At 42.4% G+C, this 22,887-nt stretch overlaps 1 protein-coding gene across 1 annotated transcript in view; it reads right to left on the bottom strand.

Annotated features, from left to right (window-relative positions):
- Positions 1-761: 761 nt before the first annotated feature.
- The window catches only part of VSIG1 (V-set and immunoglobulin domain containing 1), a 36,996-nt gene continuing 14,870 nt past the window's right edge, over positions 762-22,887 (bottom strand). Inside the window, exons 2-7 of the mRNA XM_068962535.1 lie at positions 17,417-17,580; positions 9,405-9,603; positions 2,860-3,015; positions 2,353-2,472; positions 1,876-2,023; positions 762-1,077 (exon numbers count right to left, since the gene is read on the bottom strand). Of these exons, the coding sequence (XP_068818636.1) occupies positions 762-1,077; positions 1,876-2,023; positions 2,353-2,472; positions 2,860-3,015; positions 9,405-9,603; positions 17,417-17,580 (1,103 nt within the window). The remainder of the gene's footprint in view (positions 1,078-1,875; positions 2,024-2,352; positions 2,473-2,859; positions 3,016-9,404; positions 9,604-17,416; positions 17,581-22,887) is intronic.

Genomic DNA, 22,887 nt, shown 5'->3' with positions numbered 1-22,887 from the left:
CATCAGACAGTGCAACAACATAATAGCTCATTCAAAGCTAAATTGTACATTACCTGTGATATCAACATTTTATATTCATTGAAGGAAAGTTGTATTTGGAATTGTTTGCCTGTACTTTATTTTTCATTTAAAAAGTTGATTTACTTTAAAATTTTGCTGTGCTCAGATATTGGATAGCAGAGTGGTTCCCTGGGAAATCTAATATGATAAATGAAGCATTAATCTTAAGACCTAGTTTTAAATGCTATGTACCAATTAATATGTACCCCTTCTTCTCTGGAATTTTAAGGATTTTTTTCCCCAATCTATGATAATGCTGGTGAATTCTTAGTGATCAATGTGAAAATGAATAGGGAAGCTCTGATAACAGCAAATCCAAGAAATAATATTGAATCTAGTTAATGGCACCTTGTCATGTGTGCATGTGGAATGCCAAAGAGTAGCTAAAAATAGAGAAATAAGATTTCTGAAATAAGACACAGGTGTTGTGGCAAAACACCTTCAACTGAGTTCAGAATCACTTGTCAGTAATTGTGTTTACAGGTTAGTGAAATGAAGTACTCTAGACTGGTAATACAGGAACCCTTGCATTTATTTAGTAGTTATCTTGATCTGTCTATTCTGGATTGATGGTGAGCGCTCCATGTTAGAAGAGGGTTGGCCAGAATGGAGGCAGGTGGTGGGAAATTAGTTAGGTCAACTCAATTCCACATGCCACTAATGGGTTCCTTGGTGATGAACACTGTACTCAGGCCACTGGCCTATGGCTTAATCGCCCTCTTCTCCTCATCACAAAATGGCTCATGTACAATCAAGGGCTCGGGCTCCTGCTGGGGCGCAGGCTCCGGCTCCAGCTGGATCTCAGGCTCAGATGTGGGGACAAGCTCAGGCCCAGAGGGTGGCTCCACAGTAGGCTGCAAGGCAGGCTCAGGCTCGGGGACAGGCTCACGATCAGGCCCCAGGGTGGTATTCGGCTCAGTCTCATGGATGGAAGATGGAAGGCTGGCTCCGAGTTGGACGACATCTTCATGTGGTATTGTCTCACCCTCCGTTCTTTGGTTTATCTTTGTCATTGGTCTGTGGGAAGAAGGCCCAGGCAAGAACAAGTTAGGGTCTGACCTCTCATGTGGAGCCATAGGCTCTGTAGCCTCAGTGACCACAGGTCCCAAACCTCTGTGATTTCTGATAGTCTGACTCACTGTCAGACCATGGGTCTCCATGTAGGGTGCAGAAAGGTTAGGTCTTAACTGTACAGTATACTGTCAAGAGAAACAAACCAGTGTTTAAGAGGCAGGAAAACTGATGTCAGGAGGAAAGGGTATAAAGATCTAACAGGATCACTGGGGGCCAAATCCATGGCTCCAGTGCCTCTCTAGCACCCACTCCATCTAGCACAATACTTGGCACTTGGTTGGCACCCAATACATAGTTGTGGAAGCACAGAAATGGAGGGAAGAACAAATGAACATGTGTGATACACATTTGATGAGGGAGAATAGAGTGGGCGAGAGCCTGGGCTGTCAGCAGTTTTGTATCTACTGACCCCTTGTTCCACAAAAAATAATATTAAAAATTGTATTTTATTTGCTGTTCACAGAAAGACAAGTAGATGAATATATTAAAACATTTGCTGAGCCCGAAAAGGACTGTTGTCACAGGTAAATGAGTTGATACACATATAATTACTTAGAACAGAGTCTGGCACACAGCACCCAGTACGTGATAGCCATCACCACTGTTTCATAAAAGCAATGAGAGCGAGCAGAGAGATGGCCCTCTATCTTACGCTAAAAGGCGTGCTTAGGAAGAGCTGACTGAGAGAGATAGGCCTGAGACATGTCTATTCAAGGAAAGACAGCAGAAGTAAGCTCTTACTCGAGTTCTGTGGTGGTTTTAGAATTCCTCTTCCTTTCCTTTCCCTTTGCCTTTACCTTACGCCTCACGAACCACACCACAGAGATGATAATGATGACACCTATCAGGGTCCCCACAAAGGCCCCAACAATGATTCCAATTCCTGAATCTGGAGGATACAAGCAGCTGGTTAGTAAAATGGAGCACAGTGTCTGCCCCCTTCCGTGCATCTGTGACCAGTGGGGAATATTCAGGGCATTCATATAGTGGGATAGTGCCTTGTACAGGCTAGGACCATAGAAAGCCTGAGAATTCTACATATATGAAGTATTATGTAAGCATTAGATATCAGGACGGTCGTCCATCATATCATTCTATAAATAAAGCACCAAAATCTCCAGAGTCAGGAAGGACTAACCAAGAATTCTAAGTAAGTGACTTGACTGGCAGGCACAGGATACTTAAAAAGAAACTGTTAAAGTTATATGATCCACTTACATAGAGTAGTTAGGTCAATTTCACAGGAACTGTTGCCAAGGATGTTAACAGCAGTGCACTGGTAATAACCTTGTTCAAAACTGGTCAGGTTTCCAATAAACAAAATCCCGGTGGCTGGGTCTGCCAATATCAGGAAATAGTGTTTTGAAATCTTGTATGTGGGTACGGATCATGTGAATGGAGCAGACCATGCAATGCCCACCCACTTCCTCAGATTGGCCTCCCTTTCTGGAGATGGATCAACTAGACCCCTGAAGACGCCCATCTGGGACCATGCCTATTTTCTCCATACCCGCCACCTCCAAGCTAAAAATGGTCTTGACTTTTAGAAGTTGGGGAGAAGACCAGAGGACAATCATTTTGATGACAGGCTGACATTCTTTGTACATTTCCCTCCCAGAAAAACAGAGGACTGAGCTCTAAGGACGAGCAGCCAGTCACATATACATGCTGTCAACCAAGCCCACACACCAGGCCTTGCCAGGCGCAGCAAAGATATATACTTACTGAACTTTTCTTTCACTGGGACGATGTTTCCTCCTTCAAGTTTATACCAGTAGTACATAGGGGAAGGTGTTCCAAGCACCGAAAGGCAAGCAAGAGATACAGGATGGCCAGTTTCTGCTATTCCTTGGATGCTGCAGAAGGGCTTAGAAGGTTTGACTGTAAGTCAATGACAGAGAGTAAGAAATCAGGCATGATGAATGTTAGTCTGTACCACTTCCTCACTCTCATTTTAGAGAATATGTACACTTTTCTTTAATCTTAAAAAAACTTGTTTTGACAGTTTTCTAGTTGTACCACCAGATGGGAGTAGAGCAGTTCAGGTGCAAAGACCTCCATCACTGGGCCATTAATAGTCTAGTAGCATCTCTTCCATCTGACTCTTCCTCAGATTCATAACCATGAATTTCCATATTGTGCCTTAAAATATGCCATTATTAAAACAGTCAAGTGTAAGCAAACATTAAACTAGGAACAGAGGTTATATTTTGGAAGCATGGTTTTAAAGGAAAAGAGAACATTAAACACTGAGATAACCATTTTTTTTCCCAAAAAAAATTGTCTTATAATGCCATATTTTTCTTTTCCTTTGTGAGTTGTTTTTTGGCATGAATTCTCCTGGTGGTGACACACAATTGGAAGGTTTGAATTTGCCCGTGTCCCTCATTGGGAGGGGAAACCCATTGGTGGGGAGGTGTGTGCTGCAAGGCACTGAAATCTTGTTTCATCCTTCATGCTACAAGCATTTACTTGAGCGCCTCCTGTGTGCCCAACACTGAACTAGGCACCAGAAATTCAAAAGTGCCTCTGACACAGTTTTGAAATGGAGTGGGGGGAGTGGTAAAAGATTAGGCTAGAGAGCAATGGAGACCAGAGCTTCAGGGGCTTTGTGTTTCACGTTTTTTCACCTGTGAGAGCAGCAGGTCCATAGAAGGAATTTAAGTGGGTGTGGGGCAGCACAATGATCATTCTAACTGAACTGTTCTGACTCCAGGAGTGCATGAGGCAAGGGAGGGGAGGAAACAGAGTCAAGAGGTATTAAGAAGTCCAGAGGGCTTGGATATGTGGCATGAGGAACAGGGTGGGCTCAGTGATGACTCCCAGGTTTCTGATTTGGACAGCTGGGTACACCATCTTGCCACTCCCTGAGATAAAGAAGTCAAGGAGAGGAACAGGTGTTTGGGGAAGGAGTGAGGAGGAGCAAGGGGCAAAGATGAGGTCAGTTTGGGATATGCTAAGTTTCTATGCCTACGGCTAAGTCCTGTGGGAAGGTGAAAATCTGATTCTTGCCACTCATCTTACTGCTCACAGCTTATTCTAACCTCAGTCTGACATGCAGATAAGGATCTGAATCAATACTTTCCCATTCACCTGCCTTATATTAATTTGGATATAAGACACTCCAAAGGCATAGATTCTCTCCCTTAGGCTTAGGCTGTAAATGCTCCGGACTGCCCAGCTCTCAGACTCTTATTTGGGAGGCAGCAGTTAAGAGCCCAGATCTGAGTCCACACTGAACACTGGGTCTGCAGCTTTACACCAGATGTATTTAGGCAAGTAAACTAACATAGCCAAGCCTCAGTTAATTCATCTGTAAAATGTGCACAAGACCTCCAGCCAACCCAAATATATTGTGTTTATACAAATAAAATCATGTATATGGTATCTTACACGTGGAATTGCTGTTGCCCACAGGCAGGAATAAACAGTGCTGCCACATTTCTGACCCTGAAACTGACAACCTTCCAGTCTCGGACACTAAACCACTATACATATGAGCAGAAAAACAGATACAACTATAGCTGTTTGAAAATTTCACCATACCTTCTTTTTGAAAATTATAGTATACTTGATTTGAAATATTGTGTTATAGTTTTGGGTACACAACATAGAAATTCAGTATTTTTGCAGATTTTTATTCCATTATAGGTTATTATAAGATAATGGGTATAAATTCCCTCTGTGTTATACAGGATATCCTTATTGCGCATCTATTTTATTTATAGTATTTTGAAGCTGTTAATCCCATCCCCCTAATCCGTCCCTCCCCCTTCACTCTTCCCTTTGATAGCCACTAGTTCGTTTTCTATGTCTGTGAGTCTGTTTTGCATATATATTCATTTGTACTATTTTTCAGATTCCACATATAAGTGAGATACAATATTTGTCTTTCTCTGTTGGACTTATTTCACTAAGCATAATATTCTCTAGGTCCGTCCACGTTGCTGGAACCAGCAGTATTTCACTCTTTTCATGGCTCAGTAATATTCCATTGTATATATGTACCATATCTTCTTAAACCAATTGCCTGTTGTACAATCCCTTCTTTTAAACAGGTATCTTTTAATTAAAAGGAGTATTTTTCTGTTTAGCTCTTTATTCTCTCTTTCCTGGTAACGATTCCTCATCTGCAGACAACTCTTTGGATTCATTTCAGTTCAGTTCAGTCGCTCAGTCATATCTGACTCTTTGCAACCCCATGAACCACAGCACACCAGGCCTCCCTGTCCATCACCAACTCCCAGAGTCCACACAAACCCATGTCCATCGAGTCGATGATGCCATCCAACCATCTCATCCTCTGTTGTCCCCTTCTCCTCCTGCCCTCAATCTTTCCCAGCATCAGGGTCTTTTCCAATGATTCAGCTCTTCGCATCAGGTGGCCAAAGTATTGGAGTTTCAGCCTCAACATCAGTCCTTCCAATGAACACTCTTCTTTAGGATGGACTGGTTGGATCTCCTCGCAGTCCAAGGGACTCTCAAGAGTCTTCTCCAACACCACAGTTCAAAAGCAAATTCTTCAGCACTCAGATTTCTTTATAGTCCAACTCTCGCATCCATACATGACCACTGGAAAAACCGTAGCTTTGACTAGATGGACCTCTGTTGGCAAAGTAATGTCTCTGCTTTTTAATATGCTGTCTAGGTTGGTCATAACTTTACTTCTTATGTGCATTCTTTGGATTTGTCTACCCTAAATAAACTAGGCTATTTAACCAGAAATCCAACTATCACTAGATTTAGATACTGCCTTTTTTTTTTTAAGATACTGCCTTTTTAAAAACATGGTGAATTTTATAGCTTTTACAGTGGAACAGAATAATTTGAACAGAAAATTAAATGGGGGTGTTTCATCACAAAGCCAGACCCCAGGACTTGAACTAATTATGGACCAAAACCTGGAATGACTTGCATTCATTTCTTGAGCCCAGAATCAAACCCAGATATTTTTCTGAACACATTTTTCTCCTTTTATTTTTATTAACCAAACACTCAGTGAATCACTTTGAACCAAATCCCAAACCCATACACTTTCTAAAACTACTGATTCAGGACTGAATTGACATTTCATCCAGTTACAGTCCCCGACAGAACTTGGATTTTTACTGGCAAAGCCACTGATCTACCGTTTAACTTTATTGCTTTCAATAGAATTGCAGTGGGAAGAAGAGGCTCACCTCAGAAAATAAATGAAAATGTTTCAGTGTGTTCTCAAACCTTCCTAAATTCATCATTTTCTTTTTACGTGCCAAACTGCAGAAGGAAGATGATGTTCATTCCAAATGCATACAAAATAATTATTCAAATTTCTGCTGGGTATTTTTCAGAGATTCATTTTCCAAGGCTGTCATACCTAATAGAAGTCTTTCAGATGGATGATCACGCAAACCACCTGGTCCTTTGCGCATTGCTGCTTCCTTCACCTAAACCGCACTCTGCCACCTCAGCCCCTCTTCTGCCTGACATGCTCTTACATATCCTTCAACATTCACTGCAGAAGTCACTTTCTCCCGGGAGCCTTCTCCAGTTCCCCCTGTGATCTCCCAGCTCACCTCTCCTCCCTCCATTATAAGCTTATGTGACACATCTCCCTCCCCCACTATATACTTGAGAACTTTAGGAGGGCTTGCAGCCTATCTTGTATATCTTTGCATCTCCACTGCCTACCACAGTGACTGAACATCTGTTCAGGATGTGCCAAATGAATATATGCATGAATGAGTGAGTGCATGGGGTTTCTGTCTACCACTGGGTTATGAAAGTTTCTGAAAGATGCATTGCTAGGAAGAGCAATATTTAGGGAAATGTCAATACCTCTCTCTTTTGGTCTCCCTTACATGCTTGCCTGGGCTTCCCAGGTGGCACTAGTGGTAAAGAACATGCCTGCTAATACAGGAGATGTAAGAGTCGTGGGTTCGATCCCTGGCTTGGGAAGATCCCCTGGAGGAGGGCAACGTAACCCACTCCAGTATTCTTGTCTGGAGAAGCCCATAAACAGAGGAGCCTGGTGAGCTACAGACCATGGCGTCACAAAGAATCAGACACAACTGAAGTGAGTTAGCAAGGACATGCTTGCCCCCACCATGCCCCACCCCTCAGTCAAGGCAGACAGAACAGGCACTCATATACAATAGAATTTGAGAACTGCCAACAGCCTCTGCAATTTTTAGAGAAATTATCAGTCTCAAAATTTCCAGAAAGTATAAATTTGTAGAACATCTTTGTTCTTAGCCTAATTAATTAAAGTGGGATTTTGAGAATTCCCAAACAAAGAAATCCAGAGTCTTCCGTCTCTTACCTTGCCTGGATACTGGAGGCTTAAGGAAAGGTCATAACTCTTGGGAAAGAAAAACTTAGAGGGGAAATAACCCTCAACTTCTTATAGAAGTTCATTAGGAATTCTCTGAACTTTAAGAATATTAACCACCCTGTCTAACTTTACCTCGGGGCTAATTCCAAACTCAGAAAAAAAAAAAAAAAAAAAAGAGGCTTGGCTTCTTTAGATTATTTCTGGTCAGAAGGACAACCCAGAGCCAGGGAGTAACAAAAATAGTAGAGGACTAATCCCTTAAATTCTGTGAACACTGTATCTCCAATGTATCATTTGATTCTCATAATAATATGACAGGGCAGGAATCACAACCCCATCTCAAAATGGCCAGAGAAAGGCGAACTGACTAGCACTGAGGCCAGTGAGTAGCAGAGTAAGAGCTGAAACCTAGGTCTTCCGACTCCCGAGCTGATGTGCTAGCATCTGTTCCACATCATTTAGTTCCCATGTATATGGCTAGTCTTTCAACCTGGAACATCAGCTCTCCCAGGAAAGGGTTTATGTATACGTGTCTTGTCCCCTGTACCCCCAAAGCCTAGCACAGGATGCAGCAAAAATAAGAACACGATGGAGTTACCTCGCTCCTAGAAATCAGCTCTTGATTACCTTTTCCTCTTTTCCAAGTGAGTAGATGCAATAGCAAGCCTCACAGTAAAGAGCTGTTTCTTTGTTGGCATCACTTGGGCAGCAAGCTCAGACAATACTGGGCAGTCCTCCTCCGTGTGCACCTTGTTACCAATTGAGGTTTTTCCAAGCTACTCAGTTATTGTCACTGGTTTGATCTAGTTCCTTTTTTTCCCGGGATGGATGTACACAGCTCAAGAGCAGCCATGGCGAGACTAGTTCCACTTGAGGTTACATAGAAGTGGGAGAGCCTTTAGCTCAACTGATTAATGGGTGAAGGTTGACAGCCCTTGCCTCCCTCCCATCCACACATATGAAGACTTGCAGATAAGACTTGATAAGCAATACAGAGGAGAAGGCAATGGCACCCCACTCCAGTCCTCTTGCCTGGAAAATCCCATGGATGGAGGAGCCTGGTGGGCTGCAGTCCATGGGGTCACGAAGAGTCAGACACGACTGAGCGACTTCACTTTCACTTTTCACGTTCATGCATTGGAGAAGGAAATGGCAACCCACTCCAGTATTCTTAGCCTGGAGAATCCCAGGGATGGGGGAGCCTGGTGGGCTGCTGTCTATGGGGTCACACAGAGTTGCTGAAGCGACTTAGCAGCAGCAAGCAATACAGACAGGGCCAAAACTCCCACTGTCCTCTCGACAGAGATTGGAAGGAGCCCTAAAAATCACCAATATTGTGAACTTCCCCAAAAGCAGAAACCATGCCTCTATCATGGTTCTTGACCCGAAGCAGGCACTTAATAAACACTGCATAAATGAACCACTCCAAATTCATTTGAAGAATGGATATGACTTGCTCCATGTCACATAATGAATATTTGTGTATAAATAAATGAATCAACTCTGGTCCTTTTTCCAAATAGCATTCATGTTTTAGAAAAGGACCTTTCTGCCTTTATTTCAAAGAATAATTTAACAGTGGGATTTGTGGCTGGCTTAGGAGAGGTCACAAGTTGACAGTTGTCACCCCCAAGTAGGACTGGCTTCAATTGGAGGTTCTCACTGAAAGAGCCTTCAGAGATAGGGACCCAGGAGGTTTGGCCATCTATTGTTATCTATCTGTCATGGTGGCAGCCCTGTTTGGTTTGACAACTGTTTCAACATGTTTTGTGAGTGATTTTTCAGTGTTACTCTATGGGTTGGATTGGTGGTGTGTCTCTATTTTCCTGGTAATAAAAGAAATAGGGAGGATATTCACCCTTGGGACTTAATTGGCACCGTAACTCACTGCCTTGGCTCATTCAATGTCCTAAATTGAGAACAAGAAGAGAAAAAGCAGAAAATAAAATGTCCATACCTAACACGCTGACGCTGATGGTGCCTTGATTTTTGCCGAAAAAGTCAGGGGGGTTGTTAACATCACAGATGTAGATGCCACTGTCTTCTGGCTGCATATGCGAGACGGTGATGGATGCGTTACCTGAAGTGTTGGACCCTACAATGCGATCTTTAAATTTTCCTATGGCTGTAGCCTGTCCACCTTCAGAATAGTAAATCTAGGACAGAAAATGACATAAATGAGAACTGGACAATGTCTGAGGCTAGGATAAACTATTTGGAAGTTCTCTCTATCCAATGTTTCCTTCTTTGATGATAACTAGAATCCCCCTACCCCTACCACCCCTGGCAAGACCCCTGTGGCAAAGATTTCTCAGCTCAGTGGGACACTGTAGGTCTCTCAAGGCTGTACACAGTTGTAGCCTCATTTGTGCTCAAAGCAGCTCTATGATATCATCAGAGCACAAAGGTATGCCTGTCTTGAAGCAGTAGGCAGCCAGAGCTGACAGGATTCAACTCCTAAGCTTAGGCTAGGAGATCAAGATACTCCCCAGTGAGTCTATCTGAAAGAAACTCATTGTTTAGGACACAAATGTCTGATGGGGAAACCAAACCATCATTTTATTCTACTTTATAAACTTTCTTTGCCTTGAGTTTACCCAGTGGGCTTATCTAGAATATCTGATTCCTCGAAAAGAGTATTCATGCTCCTTTTGAACACGCATATTCTTTTGGATAAGCAAAACTGAATTCATTCTGTTTGTTAGAAGAATAACATTTCAGAACGGAGAGGCTCCTGAGAAACCATGTGGCCCCATCCCCTCACAGTGGTGGTATGAGGATGAAGCAAAGTCACTTAGTCAAGGGCCTAGGAAGTGCATGGCCAACAGTAGCTACTATCTTTCTTCTCACATGGCAGGAGGAAGAAATGGAATTATTAATGCTTTCAGATAAAGGCAGGTACTCAAGTACAGAGACTAATGACCCACCCAAAGTCATAAAGATTTATATATTATTATTATAATTAACTAGATTTAAGAAATATCTTGATCCTAGTCCCATCTGTATTATAGAACATGGATATTAAATCATCATGGTAACCACGGGAGCAGCAGAGTATGATGTAAAAAGGCCTGGTCTAGGAATAAGAAGACCTGGGTTTTAGCCAGACTGGGCCTCTGATTATGACATGGGAGAGGTACCTGCTGGTCATATCTCCATGGCAACCTGCTTTGCAGTAAGAATAAAAGTCATTTAATCTTGTAAACCTTTAGTTTCCATATCTGAACAAGGAACCAGAGCAGTCTTCTCTAAAGTATGATATGTATTCTCCTAATATAGGTACATAAATTGACTTTAGGTGGTAAATAATTGAAAACTTAAAAATATAATGTGTATTAGAGACATATCTAACACATCAAATCTGTGAATTCATGGATGTTATTGGTTACAGTGAAACTAAAGCAAATGTTTTTAAGACTTTTAAAAATCAAGTCAGGGAATTCTTTGGCAGTCCAGTGGTTAGAACTCAGTACTTTTAACTGCTGAGTGGCCCAGGTTCAATCCCTGGTCAGGGAACTAAGATCTCACAAACCTTACAGTGTGCCCTCCACCCCCCTGCCAAAATGTCAATATAGAAAACACTAAACAATTACTAGTGCTGGTAATACACAAATAATGACAAAAAATCATGAAGATGAGACACGAATAGACTAAAGCTTAGGAATCACTGGATTAGGTGATCCCAGAGGTCCCTTCATAATACATAGTCTATGTACACACTTTGTTAGTTTAATATAAAAATGTCTATGATTCCAGTGATTGTTTTGCATTATTCAATAAACTGGGATTTCCCTAGTCCACTGGCAATTAATATTTAATAAAATCTACTAGAAGAGACTTATGGTTCATTTAATTCACTCTTCTCACTTTATAGAAGAGATTGAAGCCTAGAGAGGTTTAAAAAAAGATACACAAAGTTAACAGCTGAGTCAGGTCTAGAACCCAGTTTTTCAATTTCCTTGTCTAGCATTCTTTACATTAACAGGCTAATGAGACAGGGAAGGCAATCAGAAAGCCAAAAGATATTGTCTACATAAATTCAAATGTATTCTCTTTCAGGGAAAAAGCAACTAAGTTTTTAAACTAAAGCAGAAAGGGAGCGTCTGATGGAAAATTCAAAGAAAAGAATATCTTTAAGGAGAAAGCAACTTGTCTCTCTCCTGTGGTTCTCTAACGTCAACTAGCTTTCTTTCGTGCCCTGAAAGAGCCATTTATAAGTCAATTCGTCCATTCATACCTACTGAAATCATAAACTCTTGCCCCAGAGGGGTCTTGTTTGACTTACAAACTGGTAAGTCAGTGTAACCTAAGGTATTCAAGTGGGGCAGGAGGAAGTTCAACTTGTCAAAGGTCTATTTCCTTTAAGTGAGTTGACATCCAAGATATCTGGCTTTCCATTTCACTAGCCAGCCTGGCCTTATTTACTTTCTAATTAACAATTTGTGGCCCTGTAGACTCTTGCCTGGAATGCAGCCTGTGGTCTATCAAGGAAGTCCTTTGCAGCTTAGGTATCTGGCCGCTTCCCCTGCTACCAGGAAGACTGGGGGGTTGGTCAGCCTGTTTTATATTGAGGCTTGATGACATCACAGTGAGAAACATCAGTCCTGCGTACAGCCTGCAGTAAGTCCCAGAAGATGTAGGGGAAAGGACTTTATTTCTACAGAGAGTAGGGGCCCAAGAGAGTGTGTTTTAGGTCAAGACTAGGACATGAAAAGAAGCCACACTGTAAAAGTTTCATGGTTGGCCATGTATCAATAAGCAAATAAGTCATGAGGCCCTAGACTTGTAAATTCCCTGAAAAAAGGACCTTCACCAACCCTTGGATCCTAGCTTCTCACACTGTACCCTAATAAATTCTGCCCTCCCACAACTATTACTGAAGATGTCTGGAATGGAAGCAGAGGTAAAGAGGTGTAACAATGGACACCTAAAAGGGAAAGGCCCTGGCCTCAGGGTGCTGTGTGAGAAGGAAAGTCCCCAGGGCTAGCCAGTGGCCAGACACATAGGTGGAGGGGCTTTCTGTTAGGGGAAGTCCACACTGTCATATCGTCCTTGTGAAGAAAGAAAATGAAATGCTTTCCTGAAACTACTTATCTAATCACACAGGAAGGAATTGCAACTTGGTTCCATTTTCCACAAAAGAATAATTCTTTTCAAAATCAAAGCTGAACAATGGCCAAAGCCTGGCTCATGATCCTGTGAGGCTTGTACATTTTTCAAAGAAAGTATATTGTCAATTTAGAGATCAAACAAATTGAGGTCAAGGAAAAGCCATGGCTGTTCAACGGGCCACATCCTTCGGGGGTGATGATGAGGGGTGGCAAGTCTGCCCTGAGAAAACACATCCATGTGTTCCCTTAAGTGGCGCTTGTTCATTTTTTGGCCACTTGCCTTTTGTGGCTGTGTTCACAGGAGAATGCCCTACTTTCCCCCCAGGGTCCTCTCTACCTGCCCCATGGTGATGTTAGAGGCTGATTATGGAGACATAACAGCACATTAGTCATAAGACTCCCAAAGAGATAACTCAGCTCATGGTTGCTAAGGCAGAGGAGCCTTCAGGAACCAGCTGGATACTGGAAATATGGGAACTAGCAGGGAGGGGCTGGTGGGTAGTAGTAAGATCACGGAGGATAGTAGGGACTGTGGTGAGCTGCAGAGCCAAAACAAACAAGACTTTCAAACTGTGCAAATAAACAAAATACTGGGCTGGCCAACCAATGCATCCACTGGCCAAATAGGGCCCAGAGGCTGCCAGTCTGCAACCTCTGATTCATCCTCTTCTACTACAGGAAAGGACACAGAGGCCCCATAAGAGGAAGTGATCATCCCAAGGTCACACACTTGGCAGTCAGACCTAGAATCCAGACCTCCCAAGTCCCTTGAATCCATGAACATGGCACTCACACGCCTGCCTTGGACCAGGAAGATGACTTCCAGGCCACCCTACCCTCTTGGGGCCATTCCATCACCTTCTCCAGCCCAAGCCTTCTCCTTCCAATCACTGCTATTCATTGGCATGTTTCCCATGCCGAGTGGGTTCACCACATGATGCCTTCAATGGATGCCAGCTGCAATAACAGCCTTTCTCTTCCTCCTGTGCCAAGCTCCTATTCACATAGGCTGTGCAGCTGGGAGCCAGATTTGGCCAAAAAGATTTTTCCCCTCAGCTTTGTGACACTGCTCTCTAACTAGAAGCTGGAATATGAACAAGAAGGGTTGAAAGAATTCAGTCTGCTTTCTGTTTGAGTCTGCATCTGAGCTAATAAATGCCTTTAGCCCTCCAGAGCTGCTTTTGTGGGTTCCTTTTGGAAATGTGCAAGTCCACAGCAAACGATCCATTCTTTCCCTTCCAGCTTCTTCCTGTTCTGCTCTGCTCATCAAGGCACTAACCATAGAAGAAGAGGAATGTAGAGTAATGATGGTCTCAACCCTAGAATTTTCTCTAGACTACTTAAGGAGGCTGGGATTGCGCATGGAAGGAATATCACACCAAAAGGAAGGCTTGCCTGTTCCAAACCACTCCCTTCCCAGCCTGCCATGTGCCTGAGACACCCACCAATTGAACTGTTTCTGTTAGTCACGGAAGGTTTCCGCTTAAATGGTTTTTTTGTGAGAGAGAACAAAGTAAATGGTCACCAGTCCTTAACACCTTAGCATTACATTAATTTATCAGATTTAGTATTAATAGACATCTGAGGAAATGGGACACTGAAAAGAAAAAATTTGATTGGGAGGGGTGCTGAGAAGGGAAGAAGCTGGAGTATTTCTCAATGGGAGCCACACTGGCATTCGGGGCAGATGATTCTTTCCTGTGTGGGTCTCACCTACATATCACAAGACATTAAGCCCCTCTAGACACCATCTACTAAGCATCAGTAGCATTAGACCAACAGTTTGCTCATTTTCAAATGTGCTCCTAAGGAGATTAAACACCCTCACTTCACCAATATTTGAAAATCATTGGATATAATACCATCTATAGAGGCCAAGCTAGAAGAATCTAAGCAGCCATGGAGTACAATGATACTAGGTTCTAGAAAGAAGTTGTTCACATTATATGGGTGTTAGAGAGATGAAGATGGCACAGGGTTTCTTCCACTGTGGCTATCGTAGATGAGTATGTATTGTTTGAGAGACTCATGCTAAGTAGGTTCCATGCCTGTCCTGTTCATGGGCAGGTGAGGGGACTGTATTAATAATTTTTTCCAGTGACTAGCTAAATGAAGAGGCAGCCATTCATAATAAGGGATCCAAAACCTCCAAGCTAGCCTGCCTGTTCTGGGGTCTAGAGTCTTCAGCTGTGACTCTTGCTGAGGAACTGTCTGTCTGAATCTGTCCATGTCTTCTGAAAGGAGGGCTTCTCTAAAAGAAAGACCATGCTAATGAATATCCTTTGGCCACCTGATGCGAAAAGTCAACTCATTGGAGAAGACACTGATGCTGGGAAAGACTGAGGGCAGGAGGAGAAGGGGACGGCAGAGGACAAGACGGTTGGATGGCATCACCGGCTCAATGGACATGAGTTTGAGCAAACTCTGGGAGAGAGTGAAGGACAGGGAAGCCTGGCGTGCTGCAGTCCATGGGCTCACAAAGAGCTGAACACAACTTAGTGACTGAACAACAACAAACAACAGATGAATATCCTGGCACCTGGTCAGAAGACTTATGGAATACTTCCATAGCCTCTATTCACAAAGGAACCCCATGGAGGGAGTAGTCCCTAGGAGATCATATTCTCCCCTGATACTGAGAAGTACTAGGTCTTGGAGTCAGCAGCTTCTTTAATACAATGATCCTGGGGGAGCAGAAGATGAGCTTATTGCAAGAGTTGACCACTGCCCTGCTCAAGGCAGCAATAGAGCCTGAAACTTTTAGAGGAAGATGAAAGGAATTCCAGACATAGGCATGAGAAAGCAAACTCAAGACTGTCTCAAGGCTTCCCTGGTGGCTCAGTGGTAAAGAATCTGCCTGCCAATGCAAGAGACATGGGATGGATCCCTGATCTGGGAAGATCCCACATGCTGTGGAGCAACTATGCCTGTGCACCACAGTTATTGAGCCTGTTCTCTAGAGCCCAGGAGCTGCAACTATGGAGCCCACGCGCTGCAGCTACTGAAGCCCTCACACCCTAGAGCCCACACTCCACAACAAGAGAAGCCACTGCAAGAAGCCTGCATACTGCAACGAAGAGTAGCCCCTGCTCATTGCAACTAGGGAAAAGGCCCATACAGCAACGAAGACTCATCACAGCCAAAAAAAAAAGACTGACTCACCTCTGCCAGGGGCTTGTGCTGATCTCAATTGTTACCAAACTCTGACTCTCCTATCCCACTTCAAAAATCTGCTGCCACTAGCCTAGAGACTCCAAACAATGAGCAGGTCCAATAGTACAGGTGTCACTGCCTGAGAGGTCCAACTACATCCTCCCCAAGCATCTCTTGCATGCACCAGTTTTAGACACTGACTGACTGCCTTTTTCTCAGTATTGAGGCATGGGCTGTGCTGTGTTTGAGCAGAAGTGGGTGGATCTGAGGACTGAATGCTACAAGGTATACTGCCCACGTAGAAGAATATTACTGTTCTACCACAGTTTGAAGAGAGGCACAGAGTGATTCAAATACCTGTGTGACCCCATGGACTATAGCCCATAAGGCTCCTCTGTCCACAGAATTCTCCAGGCAAGAATACTGTAGTGTGTTGCCATTCCCTTCTCCAGGGGATCTTCTCGACCTAGGGATCAAACCCAGGTCTCCTGTATTGCAGGGAGGCTGTTTACCATCTGAGCCACCAGGGAAGCCCGTCTAAGGTAATCAGTACTGGACAAAACTGTTGAACTTTGACTAGAGGGTGGCACTGATAGAGTCTCCTCTTGAACGATGTTTCCTACTGAACAAATGTTCAGGACCTTTGGTACAAAGAGGAGTCAGCACCTCCGAAAGCTCAGAAGTGACACTGGCGCTCCTTCTTCTCCACCTCCACCCTTGGGCCTCCTCCAGCCCTCTCAACTTCCTTCTCTCCCTATCTTCTATCAGCACCACCCTTGCTTTCCTTCAAGGCCCAACTCAACTATATCCAAACCACACTAATTTGTCTCTTCTCTGAACTCCTTGTTTTGGATCATACATCCTTTTGAAAATCTGATGAAAGCTACAAATTTTTCCCCCTCGAGGGATATGTATTAGCATACATGCTTGCACACTCACATGCATAAATGTGCACACATATGACCCCCTTCCCTCAACACACACACATAAACCACACACTTTTGAGTCTATTCATTTTAGTCTTTAGACTGATTTAAAGAAGGAATTACCCTTAAGGCCAGATGAAAAAAAAAATGTAGGAATAGGCAACTTGCAAGTAGAATCATCCTCCTCTTTCATCCACCCTCCCCCAGTTAGCTCTTACCCAGACCTTAGCCTCCCTTCCAGTCCCTTATCCTCTAGCCTCCAGCTGCCTCTGATTCCCCAGGGTTCATTACCACTTTGCCCTTACCCACCCATGTAGGGAGTCCCATTCTATTAAGACTCAGTCTGGCACAATGAGCTAGCTCACTTGACAAGCAGTGTCCAGATACTAAGTTTCACAGAGATCTGCGGATCAACTAGGACACATCTTTGAACTAGGGTTTTCTGAAAATAACAGGGAGAGATCTGGAGGGGGGAGAAGCCCTTTCAGAAGTACTGCTCATTTCACCTAAGAAAGACCCTTCCTGCCTACTCCAGAATACAGGATATACTTGATGCTGACCTACACAGAATGGAGGTCACAGGCCCTAACTAAGTATGAGGAGAGGACAAAGGCTGTCACTTGGATGGTGATCTTCCCTAAACAGCCATCTCCAAACTTCTACTATCTGAGGCTCTGCTCCTGTTGCCACTGGCTTGCCATTCTTTCTTCACACACTGACCCCAAAAGTTTATGTCAGAACTACTGAAGGGGAATAGTTCATGGGGAAAAAGTTCTTACAGAAACTGGCTGTGACTCCTCCTTATGGAAGAATGTCCACTGAATGGAGAGCTTGCTCAGTGAGGCCACAGTGGTGGTGTAGGTGCAGATGAGAGTGACATCAGATCCAACAGTCACATTCACAAAACTGTCTGGGATGGTCACTTGCACTCCATTAACTCGACCTGAAAAGATAATCATCAAAAAACAATGGTACACCTTCACATTTTAGTGACATTTTTTCATTACAAAGCACTTTCAATGACATCTTGAGGAGAATGTAGAATGAACCATGTCTGAAAGTCAAGCAAGCAACTGGCATGGGGTAGGAGAATTTCTAACTAATTATAGTGTGAAGATCTTCAACTCCTATGTGGTGGTGAGTTAACAATACTGAATTGAGAATTTCTTCTGTGTGAGTATGGCCTGACATGGAAGTTCTTAAAGTGTTATCCAGAGACCAAAAAAGTCTGCATTGAGACTTTCTGCATTGAGAACAACCAATGCATTTGGCCCAGGGCTGATGAAGTTCCTTGGATGTGACACGTTCAGTTTTAAAACCAGGTAAGTCTTGAGCAAGAGATGCTGGTTTTGCTAGGACTTTTTAGTGCTTAAACCAGGAAAGTCCCAAGAAAACTAAACGAGTTGGTTATCCTAGCCCTAAGACCATTTTAGGGAGGCTACAAGATCCACAATGGTAAAGAATCTGCTTGCCAATGCAGGAGATGCAGGTTTGACCCCTGGGTTGGGAAGATCCCCTGGAGGAGGAAATGACAACCCACTCCAGTGTTCTTTCCTGGAAAAGTCCATAGAGTCTGACAGGCTATAGTCCATGGGGTCGCAAAGTCAGACACAACTGAGGAACGTAGCGCAGGCACAAGATCAAAATTATGTTCATAATATTTTTGTATGTCTTTGTCTGGTTTTTGTATCAGGTTAATACTAGTCTCAAAAACAAGTCTGAGATGTTCCCTCCTCTTCTTCTAATTTTTGGAAAAAAATTGTATAAAATTGTTAATTACTTTTTAAACATTTGGTAGAATTGTACAGTAAAAGTATCTAGGCCTAGAGATTTCTTTTTCAGGAGGTTTTTAAATTATGAATTCAATTTCCTTAATGATTATAGAGATAGTCAGACAATACATCTTATATTGAGTGAGTTTTAGTACTTTGTTGTTTTTGAGGAATTGATCCATTTCTTCTAAGTCATCAAATAAGCGAATAAAGTTGCTCATAGTATTCCTTTATTGTATATTTAATTACTGCAGGATATATAGTGATATTTCATATTTCATTTCTGATATTGACAATTTGTGTCTTATTTCGTTTTATTTTTACCAATCTTGTTAGAGGTTTATCAACTTTTTTCAAAAAAACAGACTTTATTTCATTTAATTTTCTCTATAGTTTTCTTATAACTATAGAGGGTTATAGGTGCAAGGCGAGGAGTAGCTCCTCTCGGCCACGCTTCTGCGTGGTCCGTTGCAGCCAAGAGTGCCAGGCTCCGATGGCACAGGAGCGGCCTAGAGGAGCTACAGGTCAGGGGTGAGATCAAGGTGGCAGCTGAGAGGAGCTGCCCCGTGTCCAAGGAGCAGCGGCTGCGTGGGTGCAGGAGGGCTGAGAGAAGCTACCCCAGGTTCAAGGTCAGGAGCAGCAGCCATGAGGAGATACCCCTCGTTCAAGGTAAGGAGCAGCATCTGCACTTTGCTGGAGCAGCTGTGAAGAGATAGCCCACGTCCAAGGTAAAAGAAACCCAAGTAAGATGGTAGGTGTTGCGAGAGGGCATCAGAGGGCAGACACACTGAAACCATAATCACCGAAAACTAGCCAATCTGATCATATGGATCACAGCCTTGTCTAACTCAATGAAACTAAGCCATGGGCAGGTCATGGTGGAGAGGTCTGACAGAATGTGGTCCACTGGAGAAGGGAATGGCAAACCACTTCAGTATTCTTGCCTTGAGAACCCCATGAACAGTAGGAAAAGGCAAAATGATAGGATACTGAAAGAGGAACTCCCCAGGTCGGTAGGTGCCCAATATGCTACTGGAGATCAGTGGAGAAATAACTCCAGAAAGAATGAAGGGATGGAGTCAAAGCAAAAACAATACCTAGTTGTGGATGTGACTGGTGATAGAAGCAAGGTCCAATGCTGTAAAGAGCAATGTTGCATAGGAACCTGGAATGTCAGGTCCATGAATCAAGGGAAATTGGAAGTGGTCAAACAAGAGATGGCAAGAGTGAACGTCAACATTCTAGGAATCAGGGAACTAAAATGGACTGGAATGGGTGAATTTAACTCAGATGACCATTATATCTACTACTGTGGGCAGGAATCCCTTAGAAGAAATGGAGTAGCCATCATGGTCAACAAAAGAGTCCGAAATGCAGTACTTGGATGCAGTCTCAAAAATGACAGAATGATCTCTGTTCGTTTCCAAGGCAAATCATTCAATATCACAGTAATCCAAGCCTATGGCCCAACCAGTAACCCTGAAGAAGCTGAAGTTGAACAGTTCTATGAAGACCTACAAGACCTTTTAAAACTAACACCCAAAAAAGATGTCCTTTTCATTCTAGGGGACTGGAATGCAAAAGTAGGAAGTCAAGAAACACCTGGAGTAACAGGCAAATTTGGTCCTGGAGTACGGAATGAAGCAGGGCAAAGGCTAACAGAGTTTTGCCAAGAGAACGTACTGTTCATAGCAAACACCCTCTCCCAACAACACAAGAGAAGACTCTATACATGGACATCACCAGATGGTCAACACCGAAATCAGATTGACTATATTCTTTGCAGCCAAAGATGGAAAAGCTCTATACAGTCAGCAAAAACAAGACCAGGAGCTGACTGTGGCTCAGATCATTAACTCCTTATTGCCAAATTCTGACTTAAATTGAAGAAAGTAGGGAAAACCAGTAGACCATTCAGGTATGACCTACATCAAATCCCTTATGATTATACAGTGGAAGTGAGAAATAGATTTAAGGGACTAGATCTGATAGAGAGCCTGATGAACTATGGAGGTTCATGACATTGTACAGGAAACAGGGATCAAGACCATCCTCATGGATGAACTCCGGGAGTTGGTGATGGACAGGGAAGCCTGACGTGCTGTGATTCATGGGGTCGCAAAGAGTTGGACACGACTGAGCGACTGAACTGAACTGATAGCTTTCCTGTTTAAATTCCATTGATTTCAGCTCTTGATTGTTTCCTTCTTCTGCTTGTTTTGGGTTTATTTTATTCTTTTTTTTCTAGTTCCTTGATGTAAAAATTTCAATCATTCACTTGAGACTTTTCTTCATTTCAAATCTAAGCATTTAGTGTTATAAATTTCTCTCTCAGCACTGCTTTAGCTGCATGTTACATTTGTCTGTATTTTATATTTCAATTTTCACTCAGTTCTTTATATATTTTAAAAAATTTCCTTTGAGACTTTCTCATTGAGCCACAGATTATTTAGAAGTGTGCTGTATGATTTTCACGTATTTAGAGACTGTCCTGTTGTCTTTCTGTTCCTTGTTTATAGTTTATTTCCACTGCACTCAGAAAATAAACTGTTTAATTTCAAATTTTTTAAAGTTGCTGAGGTCTGTTATATGGCCATGCCTATGGTCTATCTTGCTAAGTGTTCTGTGGGCGCTTGGGTAAAAAAGTGCATTCTGCTCTTTTGGGGTAGAGTGTTCTATACAAAGAGCATGAGTGTCAAGTCGCTTCAATTGTGTCCAACCCTTTGTGACCCTGTGGACTGTATCCCACCAGGGTCCTCTGTCCATAGGATTCTCCAGGCAAGAATACTAGAGCGGGTTGCCAAGCCATCCTCCAGGGGATCTTCTCTACCCAGGGATCAAACTTACATCTCTTATGTCTCCTGTACTGGCAGGTGGGTTCTTTACCACGAGCACCACCTGGGAAGCCCATCTATACAAAGAGATGTACTTGGAGAATAGCATTGAAACAAAACATGTATATTACCATATGTAAAATAGATGACCAGTGCAAATTCTATGCATGAAGCAGGGTACCCAAAGCTGGTGCTCTGGGACGATCCGGAGGGGCGGGGTGGGCAGGGAGGAGGGAGGGGGGTTCAGGATGGTGGGAACACATGTACACCCATGGCTGATTCATGTAGATGTATGGCAAAAAACACCACAGTATTGTAGGAAGTAATTAGCCTCCAATTAAAATTAATTAATTTTAAAAAAACACTATGAATACTCACCAAGACAGACCACATTCTGGGCCATGAAGCAAACTTTAACAATTTTAAAAGAACAGAAATCAACCACTATCTGCTCTCAGACCACAATGAAAATAAAGGAGAAATCAATAACAGAAAAGATTACTTGAAAGTCCCAAAATACTAGGAGATTAAACAGCATGCTTCTAAATAACATATGGGTCAAAGAAAAAAATCTCAGGAGAAATTTGTAAATATTTTTTAACTAGGTGAAAATGAAAATACAACTTATCAAAATTTATGATATGCTGCCAAAACAGTGCTTAGAGGAAGATTTACTACACTGAATGTGAAAGCTCTAAAATCAATCATCCTTAGGAAACTAGAAAAAGAAGAGTAATAAACAATAAGGTCCTATTGTATAGCACAGGGAGCTATACTCAGTATCCAGTGATAAACCATAATGGAAAAGAATATGAAAAAGAATATATATGTATAACTGAATAACTTTGCTGTACAGCAGAAATTAAGTCATTGTAAATCAACTATATTTCCATAAAATTAAAAAAATAGGAGTATATTAAATTCAAAGTAAGCAGAAAAAAAGAAATAATGAAAATTAGAGTAGAAATCAATGAAACTGAAAACAGGAAATAAATAGACAAAACCAATGAAACCAAAAGTGGTTATCTGAAAAGATAAAGAAAATTAGGCTCTAGTTAGCCTAAGAAAAAAATACAAAGGATATAATTACTAATAAAAGAGGGGCCATCACTGCAGATACCATGGACATTACAAGGATTAATAAAAAAAATACCAGGAACGAATCTATGCCCACAAATTTGACAACCTAGATGAAATGGCCCAATTTCTTGGAAGACACAATCTGCCAAAACTCACACAAAAAGTAGACAACTGGAACAGGCCTATGTCTATTCTTTATCTATGAAAGAAATTGAATCAATAACTTAAAACTTTCCAAAACAGAAAGCACCAGGTTCAGATGGGTTCACCGGTGAGTTCTACCAAAAATTTAAGGAAGAAACTGTATGTATCAACTGTCTACAATCTCCTTTAGAAAACAGAACAAAGGGAATGCTTCCTAACTCATCCTAAGATCCAACATCACCCTAATACTAGAACCAGAAAAAGATATTACAAGAAAACTATAGACCAACATGTCTTATGAATACAGATGCAAAAATCCTCAGCAAAATATTAGCAAATCAAATCCAACAATGAGTAAAAAGAATTTCTACACCAAAACCAAGTGTGATTTATACCAAGCATGCAAGCGTGGTTCAACAC

Source organism: Capricornis sumatraensis, chromosome X (assembly GCF_032405125.1).
Source record: "Capricornis sumatraensis isolate serow.1 chromosome X, serow.2, whole genome shotgun sequence".
Classification (NCBI taxonomy): Eukaryota; Metazoa; Chordata; class Mammalia; order Artiodactyla; family Bovidae; genus Capricornis; species Capricornis sumatraensis.
This window is presented reverse-complemented; position numbering and strand designations above follow the sequence as displayed.